The following is a 21,835-nucleotide window of genomic DNA, read 5'->3' as shown; positions in this document are numbered from 1 at the left end:
ATTACGTTTCATATAACTGGTCAATCATCAAAGTTTATATTCGCTGCATCCCATTCGAGTTTTTGGTTGTGTAATGCAAAATTAATTAGAACGGAATTAATTCGATTTCTGAGGTTCTTAAACAAGGCTCTGCAGCTGCTGTGACTTTTGTAAAAAATAATGTCACTATTCCTACAAAATTTTAATGTTTTCAAATAATAAAATAAAACCGATAATGCATGCTTTAACATTGCAATTCTTCTGTTTATGCATAAGATATGATATTTTGAGATTTAAAAAAAAATATCTGCCAAGTTTATTTTATACCCTCTCAAATGCTGGGCTGGAACGTTATTGCCATAATGTCATGTATTATCATTGCCTATCATGCATTCTCATTGCCTAGCATGCATTATCATTGCCTATCATGAATTACCATTGCATATAATGCATTATCATTGCCTATCATGCATTCTCATTGCCTAACGTACAGCTGGATCTATAAACACAGAGCTACCTCTTTTATTATAAACGTTATGCTATTTTTGCAACGACACATATCCCAACTCGCCGGGGACTGAACTATAGGCAGATATGTAAAAAGATCGTATATGTGAAAATCTAAAGATAATTATCCTTACACCATGTTAAAAATAGGCTAGAGGGGGGAAAAAAAGTGCAAACTGTTTTGAATGTTTGACCATGCAACTTTTGATTTTGATCTATAGTTCCTGCATTTACGTAGAATTAAGAATGTACTACTGCGTGAGAAAAAGTCAGATTTATGTGCAGATAATGACAATTTACACCGTGCACAAATACTGCGCTGGGTCTGGACGGTTAATTCGTCAGAGCGGATACGTGACAGTTGGGATATATGACGACGTTGCACTGCAAAGCCTTTTAGACTGTTGGCACAAGGCATCTTGGCAAACACCTATTACGCAAGCAAACACATACACACACACGTTTTCCTGAAAACGTACACGTGGTCGAATACATGAATAGGCAACAAGAAGAAAACTTACTTGGTGGCCAGGCAATCCTGCCTCTCCTTTCTCACCCTGAAACAACAAAGTGTAGCCTTTCGATTTAAAGCTTTCGTGACTGCAAGGATTCATCTTCTTTGGTTCTTTCGGTAAAGTCACGTAGAATGAGAATAAAATAATAAAATAAAATAACACAATAAAATGTTATTGTGTTATTTTATTGTGTTATTTGATTGTATTCTTTTATTCTCATTCTACGTGACTTTACCGAAAGAACCAAAGAAGAAAAGTGTAGCCTATTCATCCGATAATACGGACAGCAATCGGTGTAAAAAAATAATAATCATGAAGTCATTATTGAGCTACAACTAAAACTGAAAAACTCTAAAATTACGCGACTACAACATAGCCTGCGTCGCACACGATCGTGCAGAAGACTGCGTTTATTTTGGCAGCTTCCCTCGTATGTAAATTTCTATTCAACATGTAAAAACTGTTCAATGTTTTGGCTTTTTCTCGAAAACAAATGCTTGGAATTTAAGTGAAAAGTCACTGCTTTTTGGTATATATTTTTGAAGGCGAGTTGTAATAACTCATAATTGGATTACATTTTTTAAAATCTACATTGAATGAACGTCACTTGTGTTCTCTGTGGGGGAAAACATATTTCACCGTCACATTCAGAACCAAATAAACTACACGGGGCATTTAAATTAATTCAAAATTGCCCCATGTGCTGGAATGCCATCATCCTTTTTGCAATATCACACCTTTTGACAGAGGCGACGATGGAATTTTCAGGTTAGTTGTGTTACAATTCTAATATTCCATCCCACCGATATTGAGTTTAGAAGGAGGGTTTAGTGAGGGTCACGAGGTGCGAGGGGGGCGTGGATGGGAAGGAAGAAGGCACACACACACATACGCGTATCTGCGGTCATGGCATGTTTTGGAATTCTTCGAAATGTGACCAATTTCAACCGCAAGGGCAGGAAAAAGGTTCGGCAATGCATGGAAGCCTAACAGCAACAACAAAATACACCACAGGGCGAGAGCCCAATGTGTGGTTTGGGGTATGCACCTGGTGTTCTTGTTTTGCATTCGCTCTGCATGTCAAAACCTCCCTGTAACGAGCGCCCAATGCGGAGGCTTCAATAAATGATGCTGATTGCCTCATATTTCCAGCCATTGACTGCACTCATTTCGACAATGTACTTTATCACACATTTAAGTGCGTGGCTCTTTTCGTTTCTTACCATGGCTGCCCTCCTCGCTTGACTTCATTATTTTACAACAAGAAAACATTACAAAAATATATTGCACATCTCATCGCTGAACTGTTCGTGCCATGAAAAATTAAACACACGCTCGGATTTTTCACACACCGTATATATGAATGCTGAATCGGGTAGCCATATTTTTTTTGTCAAACCGATACACATACAGTATGCTCCTCAGACAATGAACACAATCTGGCCATTTGAACCTTCCAAATTAATATTAGTATGTTATCTTTCCATTTCCATTGTACGACACAACCTTCACATATATATTACTTTAAAAGGCAATGATTATATATAAGCTCAGCTAAAAAGCACACCTTTAGCCGACAAAGAATATTGTTTACTTGATGAATAAATATATTTCATTTGAACAAAAATAAGTCATTGCTACCACCAGCTTCTTTACTACACAACCTCCTAAAAAGGGTCCTCTTAATTTTACCAAATAGATTTGATCTTTCTCGCTAATTATATTCTGGCTGAGCTATCATGGCTATGTTACTGATAATATCAGTTCGGAATTCTACTCCTCCAATGCCTTCAATTGACCTATTTTCCACACTCTGGGCACTGCATGTTCTCATACAGCTTGCAACAGGGATACTTGGCACCTGGCAGTAAAATGAAAGTTTTTCATTTTGTCAGTCTAAGAGCTGGAATTTTGTCAAATGTAATGGCAGTTTTTGTGTGTGTCTGAAGCTAGGGTGACCTGGCTGAGACTACCTACTCGCTACATTTGAAAACGTGGTTTTAATCACAGGCGGGCTGCCCAGAATTTGAACCCAGGGCCTCATCAGTGCCGGTTCAGTGCTCAGACCCCTGAGCCACTCAGCCACTCCCAATATTCCGCATTCGCCATTGACGATGCCTCGGTTAAACTAAATAAGGATGGTAGACTTCATTTTCGTCACGTGAGAACCAGAGGCGAATCTAGAAACTTCCCATGGGAGGTGGGCCTGAGATTTCAAGAATTTGTGTTTTTCAACAGGACCCTAAGTTAATGCAAAAAAAGACACGAAATGTATATTTTCTTGGTAAATAACGATATACTACCAATTTTATGAGTCTCAGAGGGGGAAGGGGGGCATGGGGGGGGAGGGGTCTTTGCCCCCTTCCCCCACTCCTCTTTTCCGCCACTCGTGGGACCTGCCTGAGAAAACGAGTCCCATTTGCAAAGGTGACCAGGATCAACGGGTGACAAAAGTGAAGTGCATTGCTGCAGACCGAACGCACGTAGAGCAACAGAGAGAATTAACAGGGAAAAAGAATGTGTACACATCGCCGTTAAACAAGACCGTCAAAGCAAACAGAACGAGAAACAAACAACACAGTCAGGGCCATGTCACAAATGTACCAGCGTTAGCAAACGTAATTCTTTCACGAGGAGAGTGAAAAATTAAGCCAGAAGGGGCAGAAATGTGATTAGGAAGAACTGTACAAAACATTTCCATGCAATTAATTAATGTGTTTTTAGACTTGATAAGGACACCCAATTGTTGCAGGTATATGCAACCTCCTGGATAAATGAGCACTCAGAAGCTGGTATTAAAACCTGGAAAAGCGAGCCAGATAAACTTTAAAGCAGCTCTCAATTGGTTGGTGGGAAAACAAACTTAGACCAATGTAGGTCTGTCTGACAAAATAGTGGTCAGGTCACCTGATTTACAGCAGAAGTCACTGATAAACCGACCAATCCTCATCCAGAAACCAGGCTCAAATCTAATTTCATGTATGTATGTATGTTGAACTTATTTCGCACCTTACGTAGCCTTCCGTGATAATCGGAGGTGCGGGGAAAGGACAATAAACTAAACACAAAAGCAGTTCTCAAGACAATCTATATTTAACAGTGGGTGGCTCCAGTAGCTTCTTAATATCGGATGGAATAGCATTCAAGACGGCCGCAGAAGCGCATCTGAAAGCGCACAATGCAGTGACCATCTTTGTTCGATGGTTAGCTAAAAGCCGCTACAAGAATGACCGGAGTTTGTGTGATGGTTTATGCTCCTTGACGAGTATTGTGGTTCATGTGTGGCAAACATTTTGTGTGCAATGAATGCGATCTTATAATGTATTCGTTCGACAACCTGAAGCCAATGGAGGTCAGCGAGCACCGGACGGACACGGTCGTATCTTGCAGTACCCGTCATGACACGTGCCAAAGGATTTTGTACATGCTGCAGTTAGAACCGTGCTGAGTGAATGTGTAAATCACATCCTTCGTAGTCTGGCATGGGCATGACAGCAAAGACGATAAGCTGATTGCGAATGGGTATTGAAAGACATTTTTTTATTTATAAAAAGGAACCTAACATGGGCATAATTTATTTCCAAGGCTTTGCATACGTTTACTTAGATGTACGTGGAAACTGAGCCAGATTCCCTGACAGCAGCAAGCACGTGTTTCGAGGGAAACCGTGCCAAGGGTATGAATCAAGATTACTTAAATATAAATAAAAAGTATTTGGCATTACATAAATAGTTTCCCGTTGAATATTATTGGAACCAAATTGCAAATTTAATTTGACTTCATCAACAAAAGTGGCAGGCACAGAAAGAATAATACTGTCAGCAAAGTAGATTTTTCAGTGGGTTAGTTTTGAGGCCACTACTAGACAGTCAACCACAGAAAGGAAGGAATGGAAGCACATTAAGGATGCCTTTACCCATTCATGCGAAGTATCGCTGACAACAGCAACAACCGTTTTGAGCTGACGTTTCGTAAATGGGAAAAAAGAGTGGGCCAAAAGCAGGATCGTGTGGAACTCCTTTGAAGATCGAGGAGAAATCTGATTGAGTGTTCCCAAATGCTATGCATTTTTTTGCTACTCTCGAGATAATTATAAAACCAGTCGGGGGTTGGTAATAGTCCCAGGTGCTGAAATAACAAACATTTCACCTTAGTGTACCTGTGTATTTTCAGCAGTCGACGGGAAATGCCACTGCATGTACGGCAGCTTCAGGTGTTGAACACCTGTCGAAATTTAGTTTTTTTTTGCTGGGTGCTTACCATTTCTCCGTCACCCCCAGGGAGACCGCCATAACCTGGTGACCCCGTCAGCCCAGCTTCCCCCTTCCTTCCCTGGAGGTGCAGACACCCAGGCAGGCAGACAGACAGTTTTACAGCAAGCCACAAATGTGGGATTGTGATTTATATAGAGCGTGTTGCCATTTCACATTTCAAAAGTAACAATCGCAGTCAAATGAACTGCCTTTGGCTAATTTATACGCTCTGATGGGGCAGAGTAAGTTTCCAAAACCGGCAGATTTGTATACTGTCCACGCAGCCTGACACATGCATTCTATATAACGCACCATTTAAAATTCCCACAAGCAAGATGCATTCGCAATACCTAAATAATAACATCGACATGGTGTAGTTAATATTTTGAAAGCCAACATTTTGAAAAACAAATGTTAACTAACTTTGAGTGACACGGTGGTGGGATGTTAACTACCTCGCCTGGTATACAGGAAGGCATTGGTTCGATCCTGATCCTGACGCCTATATGTTTGGAGTTTGCGTGTCTCTCTCCCCGTGGCCATGTGGATTCATCTCCGGGTTCTCCGGTTTTTCCCTCCACATAAAAAAAAACCACACGTTTAGAGTATTTGGCTGTTCTACATTGGTGCATGATAAGCCACTTCGTTGAGCTATCATTTGTGGCCAGGTCACTTTTGAAAAAGAGCTATGTAGCTCAGGGGGCCTTATCTGGTAAAATGTAATAAAAAGTTCAGTTTAAATAGTAACTTCTATGGTAGTAAAGAGCAGCCTTTTTGGTTATAATTTTGTGTGTTTTTATCGTAAAGTGGTACTCTTATATAACGCTTCAACTTTAGTACTTTATATATTGTTTCTTAAAGTCTATATATGAATTTGAGATACATATTTTATGGAAATTTAAAACAAAATATCTGTTTTTAAGAGTAAAATTAAATGTATTGATATTTGTTATTACGAGGTACGTAATGCAACGAGAAAGTGGTGGTGCAGTGGTTAGCGCACTGCACTACATACCCAGCAAGCATACTTTGATTCCTGGCCACGGCTAACATCAGTGGCAAGTTATATCTGAATAGACGAGTGTGGTGAAGTATGATCAATCAACCTCCCCAAATAAAATGAGTGGACTTTCAAAGGAAGTTAACTATTGTCGTGTTACTAATGAAACACAATATCTAGTTACTTTAATATATTAATATTTGTTCACAGTTTCTGGCTTCTTCATAAAACATGTAAATGTGGAACCACTCATTCCCAATCTGTTGAATTTATAAACACTACACTATTTTAGCATCAATCACTCTTCATCATCACAGTGTAACCTAATTCGTTTTTTGGTAAACACCAAAACTTTCCGTAGTTGTTTGCCCACGCAAGACTTATCTTTTGACGTGCGTCGTTCAGGAATTGCAAGGGAAATGCTGTGCATTCGCTTTACTGTGGCATGCAGTTTATAAAAGGGAAACGTATCCGGCTTTTAGTCGGGCACATTAGGCACATACCGCAGGTCCTGGTAGTCCCCACGGCCCCTGGGTCCCTGTTGTACCTTTCGAACCCTGAACAGAAAAGAAGGAAGTCAGTTAATCAGGAACACGAGAGGAGAATTAAACAGGCTCACTTTGATAATCAAAAAATGCATCAGCCGAAAGTTTTCTATTGTGCCCGAGTGGAGTGTGTGTGTGTGTGTGGTGGTGTGGTGTGCAGTTAATTTAATGACCGTTAGGTAGTTCGATGCATTCTAGAAAGCAGACCGGCTCAATTTTGGTCATCAAATTGCAACTAAATTATTCATGGCGATCAATAGAAAGCAGAAACCCATTTGGTACTAAACACTGGCAGTTTTAACACGGACACATGCAGGTAATGGCACTAAATCACCACAATTGTACACAAACGGAAACTACAAATTCGTGCGATTTTCCTTTATTAGCTATGAGATTAGCTTATGAGGCCAAAAACATGAAATTAATTGATAAAATACATTCTACTTTTGAATATAATATACAGCGTAAACATATGATGTCCAAAATCCGTGGGCATTTGGACCAAATTAACTACTGATACTAATTCTTATTTGATGCAAAAAAAAGTGAACAAAAATAAATACGTTCTTAACCACGAACCCAAAACCTGACTAAAGGTGACATCTGGAGAAAAACTGAATGCCAATGCAGCAGGTACATTACCAAACGACAATTTAAATGTATCATTTAATCAAAGCTCACATGCCTGAACACAATCCATCCATCTTACAATCAAATGCACCGGACAAAAAAAAAGCGAGACTCCTTTTGTGTTATTTAAATCCGTTGTTGGGAGAATGTAATGATATATCGAAGTACATATTCTATAGTAAAAAAAAGGCTATCACGTTACATGTAAGTGATATTGCCATCTCAACAAATAACAGTGGAAACATCCAAATGCGCGTGCATCTCAGTGTGGAGAAACGGCGCAGTGGTCTGTCCATTGCTCTATGTAGCCAGTGACCACCCGAGTTCACTTCCCGGCCAGGGTTAACACCGGTGGCGCGTGATAACTGAACCCGACGTGGGCCCCCTTCACCCATCTGCACCATCCAGTGTGATGAACGGGCAATTGGCTTTGAATTATTATTATTATGATATCACACAAACCGTATATACATAAAAAAACTATTAGAATAACAGTATAAAAACACACACGGCAACCCGTACATTAAACATGTAGCCACGAATACACGTGTTCATTTCAAGACACGATAGAGGAGCACATCGACGCATATACTAAAACATGTATAACGGCGAGCACTTCATAGGGCGGTACCACTTTTGAAGCACGCTTACAAAAAAGAAAATTCAAGTCCCATGCCGTGTTTTCGAATGGGATTCAATTGTTCATTTCAGAACTCTGAGCAGTCTTTCATGTCAGTCAAGAGCAATAAACCAAGGTATGTGTGTTTACCCCTTCAGCGTTACAATGAATTTAAGCAACTACGTTGCAATAGACGTGCAAAAGGCTCTTTTGATGTTGAACTTTGTGACCTGTGTCATTAATTTAACATGACAAAACTGCTCAGCAACAAGCATGGTGACACGTAAGCTTTTAATTCCCAAGAAGCCAAGTCTCGTTGCAGACCTCACATCTCAGTCTTTCTTCTCAAAATCAACGTCACCGCGATGTGGCAGCATTAGATTTTTTTTTCCGCAATCATTAAATTGTTTCACAGTTACGCACTTGCGATAATTTTTTTTTTATTATTTGCTTAGAACCTGAACCAGCTGCGCTAATTTTTGGGAAATTAATCTTTAAGGGGCGGAAAGGGAAAAAAAATCGCACTCACGTATGAACTGTCTTGTTCAATACATTGCAGGATACAGTATTCATTTACATTCTCCGTTTAAACCATTAACAAAGGGACTTTGTCAACTCTTATTGCTTCCTTTACCGAGGTCGACTCTGAAAGTGTTTTCCTTTAAGTGAGAAAAAAAGGCTAAGTTCAGGGTTAAAAAGTTTCAGCTTGCAAAAAAACAACTGTTTCCTTGGTTTACCTTGTCACTGCTGCCACATGCCGTGATGCAGAGGGCAGGTGAACCACCGAGGGAGGGCAGGTGAAACCAAGCAGGAATGCGGTCGATAAGAAGTGCCGCATGTTTTATTTCTGAATGTTCTGCCCGTACCCAGAGTCAATATTTTAAACCTATCAGTTTCTAAGCTCCCGTGGACCGCCACGCTCCACGCTGTTAGAAGTCAGCTTGATGTTGCCATACCTTCGTTCCCGCGGGGCCAGGGGGACCTGCCAAGCCCGCTGCTCCGTCAAACCCCTGGGGAAACAAACGGACAGGCTTGGTTAACAAGCAACACACCTGGACAACGTCCAGGCAGGATGCATTTTAAAAGAGTCTAGAGGCCAACATTTCTTGACGTACAGAAGGCTGGTTAACAATAAAGCTTGACCACCTGATGTGTTTCATGATTCTGCGAGCATGGGCTGTGTCATTGTCAGACCAGGATTTGTCCAATAACTTGGCTGAATGATTGTTCAGTTATTCACAGATGTGCTGTCATACGAGGCAAGTTAATGAATGTTGAGTACGTTGGCAGCCATGAAGTAATTAACTGCAATAAAATAAACGTGTTACATTTCAGAATGTGTATATATGTTGACCTTCTTTCGCACCGTACATATCAAACCGTGCTAATCAGAGGTGTAGGGGGAGGACAACAAACTAAACACAAAAAGCGGTGATGAACAAATGAGTTTTCAATCTAGATTTAAAAGTGCATTGCTAAAGTGGCTTTCCGATATCGGAAGGAAGAGCGTTCCAGGCGGCCGCAGAAGCGCACCTGAAAGTTCGCGATGCGGTCGGCATTAAATACATAGAGGAAGCTGCCATGGTATAATGGTTAGCACACTGGACTTGCAATCCAAAGGTCTCTGTTTTGATCTCCCAGCGTTACAGTTGAAACCATGGGGAGATTATTTAACTCCCTCCCTACTCTGTTCACGCTGCAGTGTAAAAGGGCACACCACAGCAAGGCAATCGGCAGTTCACGTGCGGTGTGGTAAAGTGTGGCTACTTCCATTATTTAGAAGATGTCTGGGCAGCATGGAAGAGTAGGCTCTCCAAGAGCTCCATCTCATGGAGGCTCTTCTGTCAAGGGGCATTAGCATTATATATTGCAGGGTTGTATGTTTACACCATTTGAAATGTATAGAAATTGCTTCCAAATGAAGCGAGTTATCTGGCACTTGATTCCATAAGCTTGCCTTTTTATATTTCTGGCTTTTCAACGAGTTTACAAGCTCCAACCTTCATGAGGCAAGTGAAATACAGCAACAGGGTGAATATGCCTCTAGCATGTGTTGATAAGCTGGTCATAATTATGTATCAGTTCCATATTATTTGGTTAATTCGGTAAAGTCACGTAGATAGAAAATACAAATTAAATAAAATTAAAAAATTAAATTAAAAATAAAAGCAAAAACCCCACGACGTTTTGATCGCAACACAAGCGGTCTTCATCAGGCGATTGAAACGTCGTAGGTTTTTTGCTTTTATTTCTAATTTTATTTATTATTTTAATTGTATGTAAATTCCATTTGTATTTCTATCTACGTGACTTTACCGAAAGAACCAAAGAATATGAATTGCTGGAGTCACGAAAGCTTTAAGTCAAGATTTATTTAATAAGTTACAGGAGCAATCACCATGTATTTATCAATTCCATGTAATGAATCCTTCCTTAAAGAAAAATATGGTGACCATAAAGGTAGATCATTAAATGTCTATGCTTGCTCGTTACAACATACGAACGTAATAAAATTGCAATTTCCGTTCATTAGAGGAAAGTGCAATCCAATATTGTCCCTTTGTCAATTAGTGACCATTCATGTTATTTCATCATAGATGGCCATTACGATTGGTTTTTTATCAAAATAAATAAATGCTTATGCTTAGATTTAAAGCTTTCGTGACTGCAAGGATTCATCTTCCTTGGTTCTTTGGGTAAAGTCACGTAGAATGAGTATTATTTTGTTCTCATTCTACGTGACTTTACCGAAAGAACCAAGGAAAATGCTTATGCCTTGCTGTTGTTTACACCCAGGAGACAATAATGAATACACGGTCAGGAATTTAACTGTCGCGAAGTTATGGGTGTGACTTCCTGGGGGACAGTGTGATCCCAAAACAACTTGTGTTATATTTACCAAACAATGATTTACTTATGATTTTCAACAACAGTACAGGAACAAAACAATACAAAGGATGGACTTTTTTTTTACACAATTGCAGAAGCCAAGTGCACTGAAGCATCCAGTGGCACATCAACAAACGGCAATATAAAAGTTGTAACGGATTGGAATTAACACGTTTCTTGATTTAAGCAGGCTTGTTGGGAATTCCAAAGTCGAGCAGGGCGAGGGAATGAGCACAGAGTGGAAGTGTTGTGACCTGGAGTGTAGCGGTTGAACACAGTACGGATGAGACACAACAGTCAGTCTGGTGGACCGAGTCCTCAACATGGGTGATACATTAATAAGTGAAGTTCACGGGACCAGTAACCATGGTGTTAGCGGTAAAAGAGTGTTAAGGAGGCGACTGGTTGCCCGTTAATCGAGTGAACCAGTGAGTGCTGGATCATAAATGAGTCAATCTGAACGCTTCACATGGAGTTCTGTACAGCGACGTACGATCTGTATGCTTTGCCCCATGTAGACAAAAACAGGATTCCAACCTCGACCACAGTCGTGCTTTGTATGGTGGTATTCATAATTGTTTCGAGTTAAAGTATAAACATATTTCGCTGGACTCCCCGAGCCGTGGTCTAAGAAAATCAAGGGGAGCTCGACGAGACATTAAAGTAGTAGTAGGAAATAGTGGAAGATATGCAAGACGAGGGAAAAAATAATGTCTGGATCGATTTGCATAATGGATAAAAGAGTCACAATTGGTGTTAAGTAATCTATGGACCAGTGAGCCCTATGGAGATATATTAACATAATTCGTTATGTAGCCATTTACTTTTTTTACCATTATAGGTTTCGTTGTCACTACCTTGCCTTGACGGGTGTCTTGTTCAGATACCAGTGTTTGTCTCTTTGAGCCTCAAGCATTTCCACTGAATCTTATCATGCATTTATTTCTTTGGCCCATGTAATTGAGTATTGCTCAGGGTCACTAGCAATACCATGTGTTATTGTTTTAATAGTTTGTGAATATTAAGTGACTTATATGGGGAATAAAATGCACACTCATATACGTGCATTTTTTTTAAATTAAATGACCTGGGGTCCTTTTAATTTCCGTTTTTTTTATATGTGGAAAAATAAGGCTTCGATATAATTAGTTTAATTTGTTAATGGCATGCTCTGTAACAAAGGGTAAAAGTGACACGTGTTTTTTTAAAACAAAAGCATGCAGATGAAATGGTTCCAAGAGCGTTGATAATAATTTCTGGTACTGAATGAAGACAACAATGATAATCTATCGAACACACATTGCACTGGTTCGAGCTCTCATATCAAGCCCCGTTACAATACCGAAATCATTAATAGGCACACATCTTTGAAAAATAGCTCATCGGATTCCTCCAAGCAGAGTCAACACTTCTCATAGCACTGGACAGCAGGATTGGCAAGCACGTACCATGAATACAAGACAAAGGAATCAGCTGTGTTGGGCCAAATTTCCATATATTTGAGAGAGAGAAGCAATCGAGCCATGAAAATATATTTCTTCAAGGTGTAATTGTGATTTAAACAAAAACCTCTTGCTATTAATTTACAATCTCTGACGATTAGGAACACAGCAATCTGCCAAGAATGTCTCAAAGCCTTTGCAACAGGTATGGCCTACATTGGCTCCATTTTAAACGAAGCTGGCAACATGGAAGTTGTCATTTTTGTTCAGCAAATGACGGTGCCTCTCCAAATGCAGGCGTCTGGCTGAGGCTACATCGCACGTGATTTGTTCAGAGCAAGTTTAGTCCACCCGGTCCGCACACACAATTGGAAGACATTCAAAATGGGAAAGATAAATGTGTAGCCGTGCAATTTCTTTCTCACGCCACTGCTGACAGAAGAACATCCACGATAGGGAGCTCTAGAGATTCCCTCTATGGCGGGCAGTTTGGCCTACTAGCAGTGCCCGATTATCCTCGTAGCAAAAGTCGCTACACATGCTACGGGCCCCACACTTTCAAGGGCCCCGCGCTAAACGCTTTCAAGCTATCAATTCCGGTTCAGTGATTCTGCACTTGCTCTATTACTATAGTACTATACCGCCTTAAACTTTTATGAACGACTGGGTGTTTAAGGTTAGCGATTTGTCGTATTATCTGGCTGTATAGCAAATAAAAAAAATACAATTAGTTGACTATACAAGTTAAAAAAATTGTGTTTGAATATTTGTGTGATTTTCGTGTAATTTAGGGCCCCTTTATAACATATGCTACAGGCGCCGCACTAGCTTCATCCGGCACTGCCTACTAGTTCACATTGACCAGACGTCAAGGAAGGAGTGGGAGCACCCACAGTTTACACCCACCATATGCGACCTACTGGTAGACTACCTGTGTTGTACTCATATATACTGCTGGGTAGACGGAGGTGGGGGGATTTAAGGGGATACAATTCATCAAGGTGTTTTCAATTCTCATTTGAAACGAACAAAAACAATCGCACTTTCAAGATTGCTTGACAAAAATATTCCAGTGAATTGACGGTGCAAATTCATGAAGAAATGCGACTGTATTTTTACATACTCTTTGGTTCTTTCGGTAAAGTCACGTAGGTATAAAATATTTTTTAAATGTATTTTTACATCATAAAGGACATTTAAAAACATGCGTTTGCTCGAACCAATCAGCAATGCTTTACACAACGCCAAAGATTCCCCCTGTAGCCTTAACAGACTGTCGGCGAAAACGCTGTTAGCGAGTGGCTACAAAGGCCGACACGGCACCAGGTACTCATTTTGAGTCAACCTCGCAGAAGCCCAGGACCAGTTCAGATAATACGCTACTGCTCCCCCACGATGAGCGGCGTTGTCAAGTATGATCAAAGAGCCCCCGCGATCGACATGCACCGTGGGGGGGGGGGGGAGGCTTCATCTATCAGTGGATTGACGAAGGGATTTAAAGTATTGCTATTGATACAGTACTGTAAATATATCAAATAGCAAAAAAATTGTAAATGCGATTGGTTCAGATGCAGCATCCTTGGAGGTATGCGTCTATGTTTTCATTGGTGTTGGCATTGCATATAAAAGTAAAAACTAAAAAATGTATGGCACGCCGAAATGTAAGACACTCAACATTTTGGCCGACAGGTTTTCATCAGAATTCATTATGCCTGGGTGTCTCCTAACATCATAGCGAGTACATTCTACAAGTTTTACTTCTTCTAATGTTGATGAATACCTGCAGATAACCCGCCACAAAAGTACACCTTTGCCAAGAAAATGCTGCTGACGTGTTCATAGGCGGCACGTTAAAGTTTCATGATGTTATGAGTCGGTGCATGCAAGAACCAGGAGACATATGGTATGCAACTTGGGGTTATACTTTATACAAACACTCTAGAGACTATAAATACACAGCAGTGGACACTTCATATAATTTCTGGCAATAAAACAAGAGCCAAAGTACCAACAATATAACATTTTTAAAAACGATAAAATACCATTCATTATTACATGTGTTATGCATTCTATAACTTTCGCATTGTTAATATTGTAATTTTGTTGTTCTCTAAGCACTATTTGTGCCTGCACCTCTGACACATTCTGTTCCACTGTTGCCTGTTCCTCCGTACGGACCACATTGTTATCGTTTTGTGCTGATGCACCACAGATCTCACTTGCAAACTAGCTGGGTAACTGGCTAAACAGGACTTTCTGTGCAACAACTAAACATTGATTGATTGAATATCTTTAAAAAGGAGGCTTCTTGTGCATTACATCTGCCGGTTCACCAGCATTGATTCAAGCGAAGCCTCACTCTGTCGATGAAACGCTGTAATGCCGAAATCGGTCCGGAGTTTGCTTGTACCGAATCAATGCCCCTGAAATGATGGACTGCCAAAAAAGGGCTGAAGGGTTATGGAACAAAGATACATTCCCTCTTTGTTGATGTGGTGAAACAGCAAAAAAAAAGCATAAATGTCTCCTTCATATATCTTTGTTAACAAAACGCAGTTAATATTCCTAATTCTATCGTCTGAATAAAATAATAAATCCCTCACTTAAAAATTTAAAGAAGAGTCCAGCCACTGGCTCTACACTACTTATATTGCGCCAAATGTACCATTATATCAAAATTCACACACCTGTACTTAATTTAATGGTCTTGCATTTACAAAACGTTAAACAGCTGTTATTCCAAACAATTAATCCCCCCCCCCCTCCATGAAAATAATTCACAGCAGCTGCATTGGGCTTTAAAAAGGCACCCCTGAAACATGTGTAAATTGTGCACTCGGATTGCTAACAATTGTGGGGAACTTTAACATTCAGTTTACTGTGGCACAAAATACAACAAGGCCCTGTGCTGTGCAGTGGGAACCGTGGCTCAGTCTCGTGGCCAGCACCATTGCCCACTTGGACCAGTGTATACGCACATTGGCTCATTCATTGCTGATGACCAAATGACCTTGCATGCACCTGATCTCACCACATCTTGAATAAAAAAAAAATGGTTGAGAACGAATAATGCCTTGGTGTACGTAAGTTTGCACTTCTTTTACACCGCACATACCCAACTGTGCTATTCGAAGGTGTGGCGGAAGGGACAGCAAACTAACCACAAAAAGCAGTTTAAATAAATTAGTTTTTAATCTAGACTTAAAAGTGCATATAGTTCCAAGGAGGGGGAGGCTACCAGGTCGTGGTCGAATAATCATCCACGACCTGCACGGCGTAGGGAGGTCCTCATCCAGTAGTGGATTGAGAAAACGGCTGTACACATACATATCCTGCCAAAGAAGGCAACAAGGCCCTGCACTACGCAATGGGGAATGGAAACATGGCCACTACCTATTGAGAGCTGCGTCGTGTACATTGGAAATGAATTTAGACGAGCATTGTCTGTGCTCTCCTGATGCCCCGAGCCCTTTCCTTCTGGGAACGGCGCACAATGGTTCATGCGGAATGGCATAAGAATGATATTTATAGAATGCGCCGAGCCTAAATTTCTTTCACTTGATATGCACTCATAATTAGTGAAAATTTACAATTCATATTTTAAAAAAATCATGCTGCTGTGATTCAGATACCGAACTCCAAAGTAGACCTGGTGGTTCTCAATTTGGTTGAAAAGTATCCCATGGCTGCAAAAGTATAAGCCATTTTAAATGGTGACCCAATTACAGATACCCCACTGATTTATAATGACTCACTTTCTTCTCAGCAGGTGATAGAATATTCTGAAATATATGGTTCCATATATTAGAGAAGAGAGTGTGAAACAATGGATATTGGTAGGGGACAGGTATAGACTTTAAAATAAAATGTTTTCTCCATATTTTGTTCATTATTTTCGTGGGGAATCTATGGAAGGATCACAATATATGTTCACAAGGTGGCCCTGCCAACTACAAAAATGATAATCTCTATAAATTATATTATAGTAAATTGGTTTCACACAAGTTAGTTCATGTGCACGACTGATAATACCTTCATTCGGCAGTGGATTGACAGTTGGTCATACATGATTCGTGTTATATCCATTTTATTTACCGAAAGACCCAAAAAATATGAATTCCTGCAGTCACGAAAGCTTTAAGTCAAGATTCACTGTTTCTTGTCAAGCAAAAATAAATGCATTATGCATGAGCTATTCCATGCAATTGTAATGTATTACAGGGTGCCAGAGGTAACATCAATAATGTAAGGGTGTAATATTACCTGTGACTGTGCGTGGTTTTTAATGTATTGACATTGTCGAGGAATAAACAACTTGTAAGCTTTCCATCAGCAAGTGTGTTATTATTATTATTTGAAATCATGATCCCTGCTGTTCTGTCAAATTAAGACCTAATCATACCACAGGGAAAAAAATACACAGCTACGTCTCTTGAGTGCCAGTCTTGACTATATTCTAATTGGATATTTTAAAGATCAAATAAAAACAATCTTAATGGTCTCCTCAATAAAAAAAAATGTTTTATATAAGGGGAGAGCAGTGGTGCAAATTGTTAGCGCACTGCGCTGTTGAGTCTGGAAACCTGAGTTTCATTCCTCAGTCTCAGCTAACGTTCGCAGGAAATAATTTCTGAACCGTTCCCAGATGCCCCCTCTCCAACTGCTTTGCCAGGCTGCACTGGACCAGCACGGTGCAATATGCTCAAGCAACCACACAGATCGACATGGCGTGGGGATGTCCTCGTTCGGCAGCAGATTGACTGTATGTCATATATTATTCGTATTATTATTGCTTAATTATAGGCAGGCTTTCTAAACATATAAAACCAGGATCCAAGACACATGCATTAAAAAGCGTTGCTTTCATTAACAATAACTGTCTTTCACCATGTATTCTCCGTAAGTATAAATACACCTAAAATCAATCTTGATTTGAAGTTTTCGTGACTGCAGGAATCCATACTCTTTGGTTCTTTCGGTAAAGTCACGTAGGTAGAATAGAAAAAAAAATGACGTTTCGATCGCAACACAAGCAATCGTCATCAGGTAGAAAGATACAGCCGTAGGACTGCTGAACAAGAAAGGGCTGTTGCAAGAAGAGGCTATATACAGGTTTGAGGTGGGTGTCACCCAAGGGTAAGTAGGCGGGGTCAGTGATGCACCAAAGGAGGATTGGCATGCTCATGCAAACGAATATAATGGGAAATGAGCCCCGTCGTCGCACACGAGCAACGTCACCGCAAGCACGCACAGCAGCTGCGCTAAAGGAGGATTGGCATGCTAATGCAAACGAGCACAATGAGCTTTACCAGCTGCATCCCAGTTACTAAATAAATCACCTGCAACTTGCATCAGGGAGACGTAAAGGGGTCACGATGAATGGGAATGTAAGGATTCAAGCATCAAGCACTTTGCCACAGAAGCGCTCAACTTTTCTCTGAGGATATGGTGCGTGAGAGGCAAGCGTTACATCTGGTTCTGTTCAGATCACAGAGCTGGATCAGAGCTGGCAAGTAGAACGGCAGCTTCCGGTCTTGAAATATAGGTGCATGTAGAATACGCGAGGAATTCAATGGCAGAGATTTTCAACTTGGAAGTTCACAATCGAACAATGCCAGGCTGTAGGTAAGATGTAATTTTTGTATGTATGTAGAACTTCTTTTGCACCTTACGTAGCCAACCGTACTATTCGGAGGTGCAGGGAAAGGACAACAAACTATTCACACACGAAGCTGCTATATGATGTTTTCTTCATGGCCAGCAGCAGCAGCAGCTATTATCGATCCACTGCTGTATGAAGCACATCCCCACGCATATGCGATGACAGCAACAGTCTCGACAAGTTTGGTGATATTGCAATGCACCTTACTCCTGCACAGGGACTAATTTGATCACTTATGTTGCTCACGTTACGAGGGCGGTGGGCGTGGGCCTAGAGGTCGCACGTTCGCCGTTTGCTGCAGAGGTTCGCGGTTTAAATCCAGCGGCCGTCAAGATTATTACTGCTGCTGCTGCTGCGGGTGTGAAAGTCACAGCGGACGTCAACGGTCCACTGGGGTCATTCACAGGAGGAGGCCGTTGTCTGCCCGACGACGTCAGTGTAGTTACTCAAGGTACTGAATTGGGATTATACGCAGCTATTTCAATGCTAAATTCTCCTGTTTGATTTGTATTCGGTGCCTCTGTGGATGTGTAGGCTTTGACTTTAACATAACTATTTCTATGACCAGTCACAAGCTAATCACTCAGCTATTTCAATGCTAAATTCTCCTGTTTGATTTGTATTCGGTGCCTCTGTGGATGTGTAGGCTTTGACTTTAACATAACTATTTCTATGACCAGTCACAAGCTAATCCCTCAGTTATTTCAATGCTAAATTCTCCTGTTTGATTTGTACTAGGTGCCTCTGTGGATGTGTAGGCTTTGACTTTAACATAGCCATTTCTGTGACCAGTCACAAGCTAAGCACTCAGCTATTTCAATGCTAAATTCTCCTGTTTGATTTATACTAGGTGCCTCTGTGGATGTGTAGGCTTTGACTTTAACATAGCTATTTCTGTGACCAGTCACAAGCTAATCCCTCAGTTATTTCAATGCTAAATTCTATGCTAATTCCTTTGTCAAGGCGCTCTGTTTCTTCTCACACAGCTTAAAGGTCGCGGTCTTAGCTTGGCTGTGTTCGCTCCAGCGCTGTCCTCCAGACAGTCTCGTCCCTTCACCTGATGAAGGCCGCTTGTGTTGTGGCCGAAACGTCGTGAGAATTTTATTGTGTTATTTTATTTTATCAATTTATTATTTTATTCTCATTCTACGTGACTTTACCGAAAGAACCAAAGAAGATGAATCCTTGCAGTCACATTGGCTCCCTCTTGACAGACTGATGCCACAGGTCACTCTTGCAAATTAGGCTAATCCTATGCTGTTAAGTTCTCAGACTCTCTGGGTTAAGTTCTCGACAGCTTAAAACTATGCGTTGATATATTCCGTTTTCCACCAATCAACCTCCACTAAGTGCCAAGATAGAACAATGTTAATACTGTGTTTTGGCAAATATGTTGTATATGACTTTTGTATTGCTCATGCTCATCTGTAGTCCAACTTTTCAGCCTTTTTGGAGAAAAATAGCGTTATAGGCCATCCGATTCCTCGAGTATTAAAAAATAATATTTTCCGATTTTGTTTGCACACAACACTGACACAAATGTTATTCAGGCCGGCACAACGCATGAGTAGGAGTGTGACAAGCTCCTCCATCCCTAGGCACTTTACCTCCCCAATGTCATTGTACCAGGTACGCATTTTAGGCTGAGTTCACCTAGAGTAAGCCCATGCAATGTTCACTGATGTTGTTATTATAGGTTCAGAAATCAGCTCCACAGAATTTACACTGTAGCTCAATGCGCTAAATATGACCACTTCGCTTGTGCGTGCACAGAGACACAAAGACAAAGATCCCTCGTGTAGCCTTAACAGACTGTTGGGGCAAGTGCTATTAGGGAGCACCTGTGAAGGCCGGAACGGAACGGTGACCAGCGCCACGCCCGACCGCCTTTGTCTCCATAGTGGCCATGTTTACACACCGCACCAGGTACTCATTTGAGGCTGAGTCGACCTAGGGGAGGCCCAGAACCGGTTAAAATAATCGTCAATGGTGTTGGCCGTGAGCGTGAACTCGAGTCGCCTGGTTCGTATCGCAGCTAGCTAACCACTACACTACCGCTCCACACAAGAGACACACACACTCAAACAAAGAATATCGATTTTTTTTGGCCCTCTGTTTAAACTACAAGCAGATGCTCCGTTGAGGGAGTTGTGTATTTGATGGCTTTGCGGATAAGCTCACAGTGTGCCATGATGTGTTCGCACAGCATTGTTAAGACTTCTACAAGAGACACTTGTGAGCACGAGAGACTTTTGCATATGCTTCACAAAAGCCGATTCATTTTTTTTTTACAACGAACAAACAAGATCAGGACACTCTGCCCTCTCTACCTCCTTGCAAGGGCTCACGTGCCATGTAAATAGTTAACCTACTTGCATAAATGGTTATGCATTTATACATAACAACGGCTCACAATAGTTACGTCACTTGTTTGCGGCTCGCTCCCCGTGAGCTGTCCGGCGACGCGTCTGACATTTCGCTCCGCATGACGGGATCTTCTTCGGTACACAATTCATTCGTGGGAAGGAAGTAGCTGCCCAGCACGCGGAGTGAAACGTCAGCCACTGTGCCAAACAGCACGCGGCTGCGACTCGGAGAGAGCTTACCCAGCACGACAATGAAGGCCTAAACGGTAGCGTTGCTCACCATGCTACCTGACGGTCCCCTTTCTCCCTCTGGGCCAGGCAGACCTTGTTCCCCCTGTGCGTCACAGGTCACCGGGGAAAAGGGAAGACGAAAAGGGATTAATCTCAACGTAGGGTTCACTCATTTCCTTCCTGAACAAACCGATCGATGCAATCATTAAACAACTCCGTTGTGGAGAGAACCACATTTTTAAAACCTATCACATGGCCATGCTTTCTTAAGACAATCCTTAGATGTCACCAATCTTAATCATTCGTACCTAAACATCCCATATAGATTGTATCCTGACAATAATTTAATTTAGAATGTCACTATAATGGTCGAAGTGACATCAATTGTTCGCTTATCTTCAAGTGGCATACCAAGTCCTCTGTCTTTGAGACTGCATTGGCTTAAAGAGCCACTGTAAAAGGGCAGATTCGCCATTTAGCCACAAGCAAACATTCGACAATGGATTCATCAATCGTTACACAAGCAATATGGTATGGGTTGTGTGATGCTACCAGTGTTACTAGAGTGAGAATCTTCTCTTTTAGCGCCAGTACAATACAACCTGTGGACTGTAAGCCACATCTTAGCTCGTACATTTAATTTGGTCATTCTCTTCGTCGAGCCGACTATATGTACTCGTAAAACATGTCTCCTTCTCTAAGTCATCAATTGTTGGCGTGAGTGGCACGTTATTTTTCCTGCCATATATTGTCTGGTGAGAAAATAACTGAACTTTGTAAAACAGAGTTTTGTGTCCATATATAGCCAACTACCATATTTGGTCTTTCTCAGCGCAACATTATTTGTAATAGCTTTACAAAATTAGCTTAGTATGCATCTTTACTCAAGGTGAAATAATGTTGTCTCGTCACTCTTTCGTCTTTGGTTGACAGCTGTAGTCATCGTCAAGCTTTGATTTCCACTCACTCACAGTCATCGTTGACTGAAATAAAAAAAACAAAAAGGCCTTTTTTATTTAAAACAAAATAGGACATGGCTAGGATTCGAAGACCGTGGGGAAAAAGAGAGAGAGAGAGAGGGGGACTTGGAAAACGTGATCCCAACGATTGGGACGAATGCTCGGAAGTGGAAGAATTTAACACGTAGGCTTTCGCGACCAATATTATTCATAATAAAGGTTTTTGGGTTAGATCGCG

General features: G+C 41.0%; 1 protein-coding gene across 1 annotated transcript in view; it reads right to left on the bottom strand.

Moving 5' to 3' along the window:
- LOC116942718 (uncharacterized) overlaps positions 1-21,835 on the bottom strand; it is a 77,839-nt gene that overhangs the window by 31,019 nt on the left and 24,985 nt on the right. The window contains exons 11-15 of the mRNA XM_032954997.2: positions 20,688-20,741; positions 9,005-9,058; positions 6,758-6,811; positions 5,262-5,333; positions 1,008-1,043 (exon numbers count right to left, since the gene is read on the bottom strand). Coding sequence (XP_032810888.2) covers positions 1,008-1,043; positions 5,262-5,333; positions 6,758-6,811; positions 9,005-9,058; positions 20,688-20,741 — 270 coding nt within the window. The remainder of the gene's footprint in view (positions 1-1,007; positions 1,044-5,261; positions 5,334-6,757; positions 6,812-9,004; positions 9,059-20,687; positions 20,742-21,835) is intronic.

Source organism: Petromyzon marinus, chromosome 15 (genome assembly GCF_048934315.1).
Source record: "Petromyzon marinus isolate PM22_M1 ecotype Great Lakes invasive population chromosome 15, UKy_Petmar_22M1.pri1.0, whole genome shotgun sequence".
In the NCBI taxonomy this organism is placed as follows: domain Eukaryota; kingdom Metazoa; phylum Chordata; class Hyperoartia; order Petromyzontiformes; family Petromyzontidae; genus Petromyzon; species Petromyzon marinus.
The sequence above is the reverse complement of the archived record's forward strand: the minus strand, read 5'-3'. Positions and strand labels throughout refer to the sequence as shown.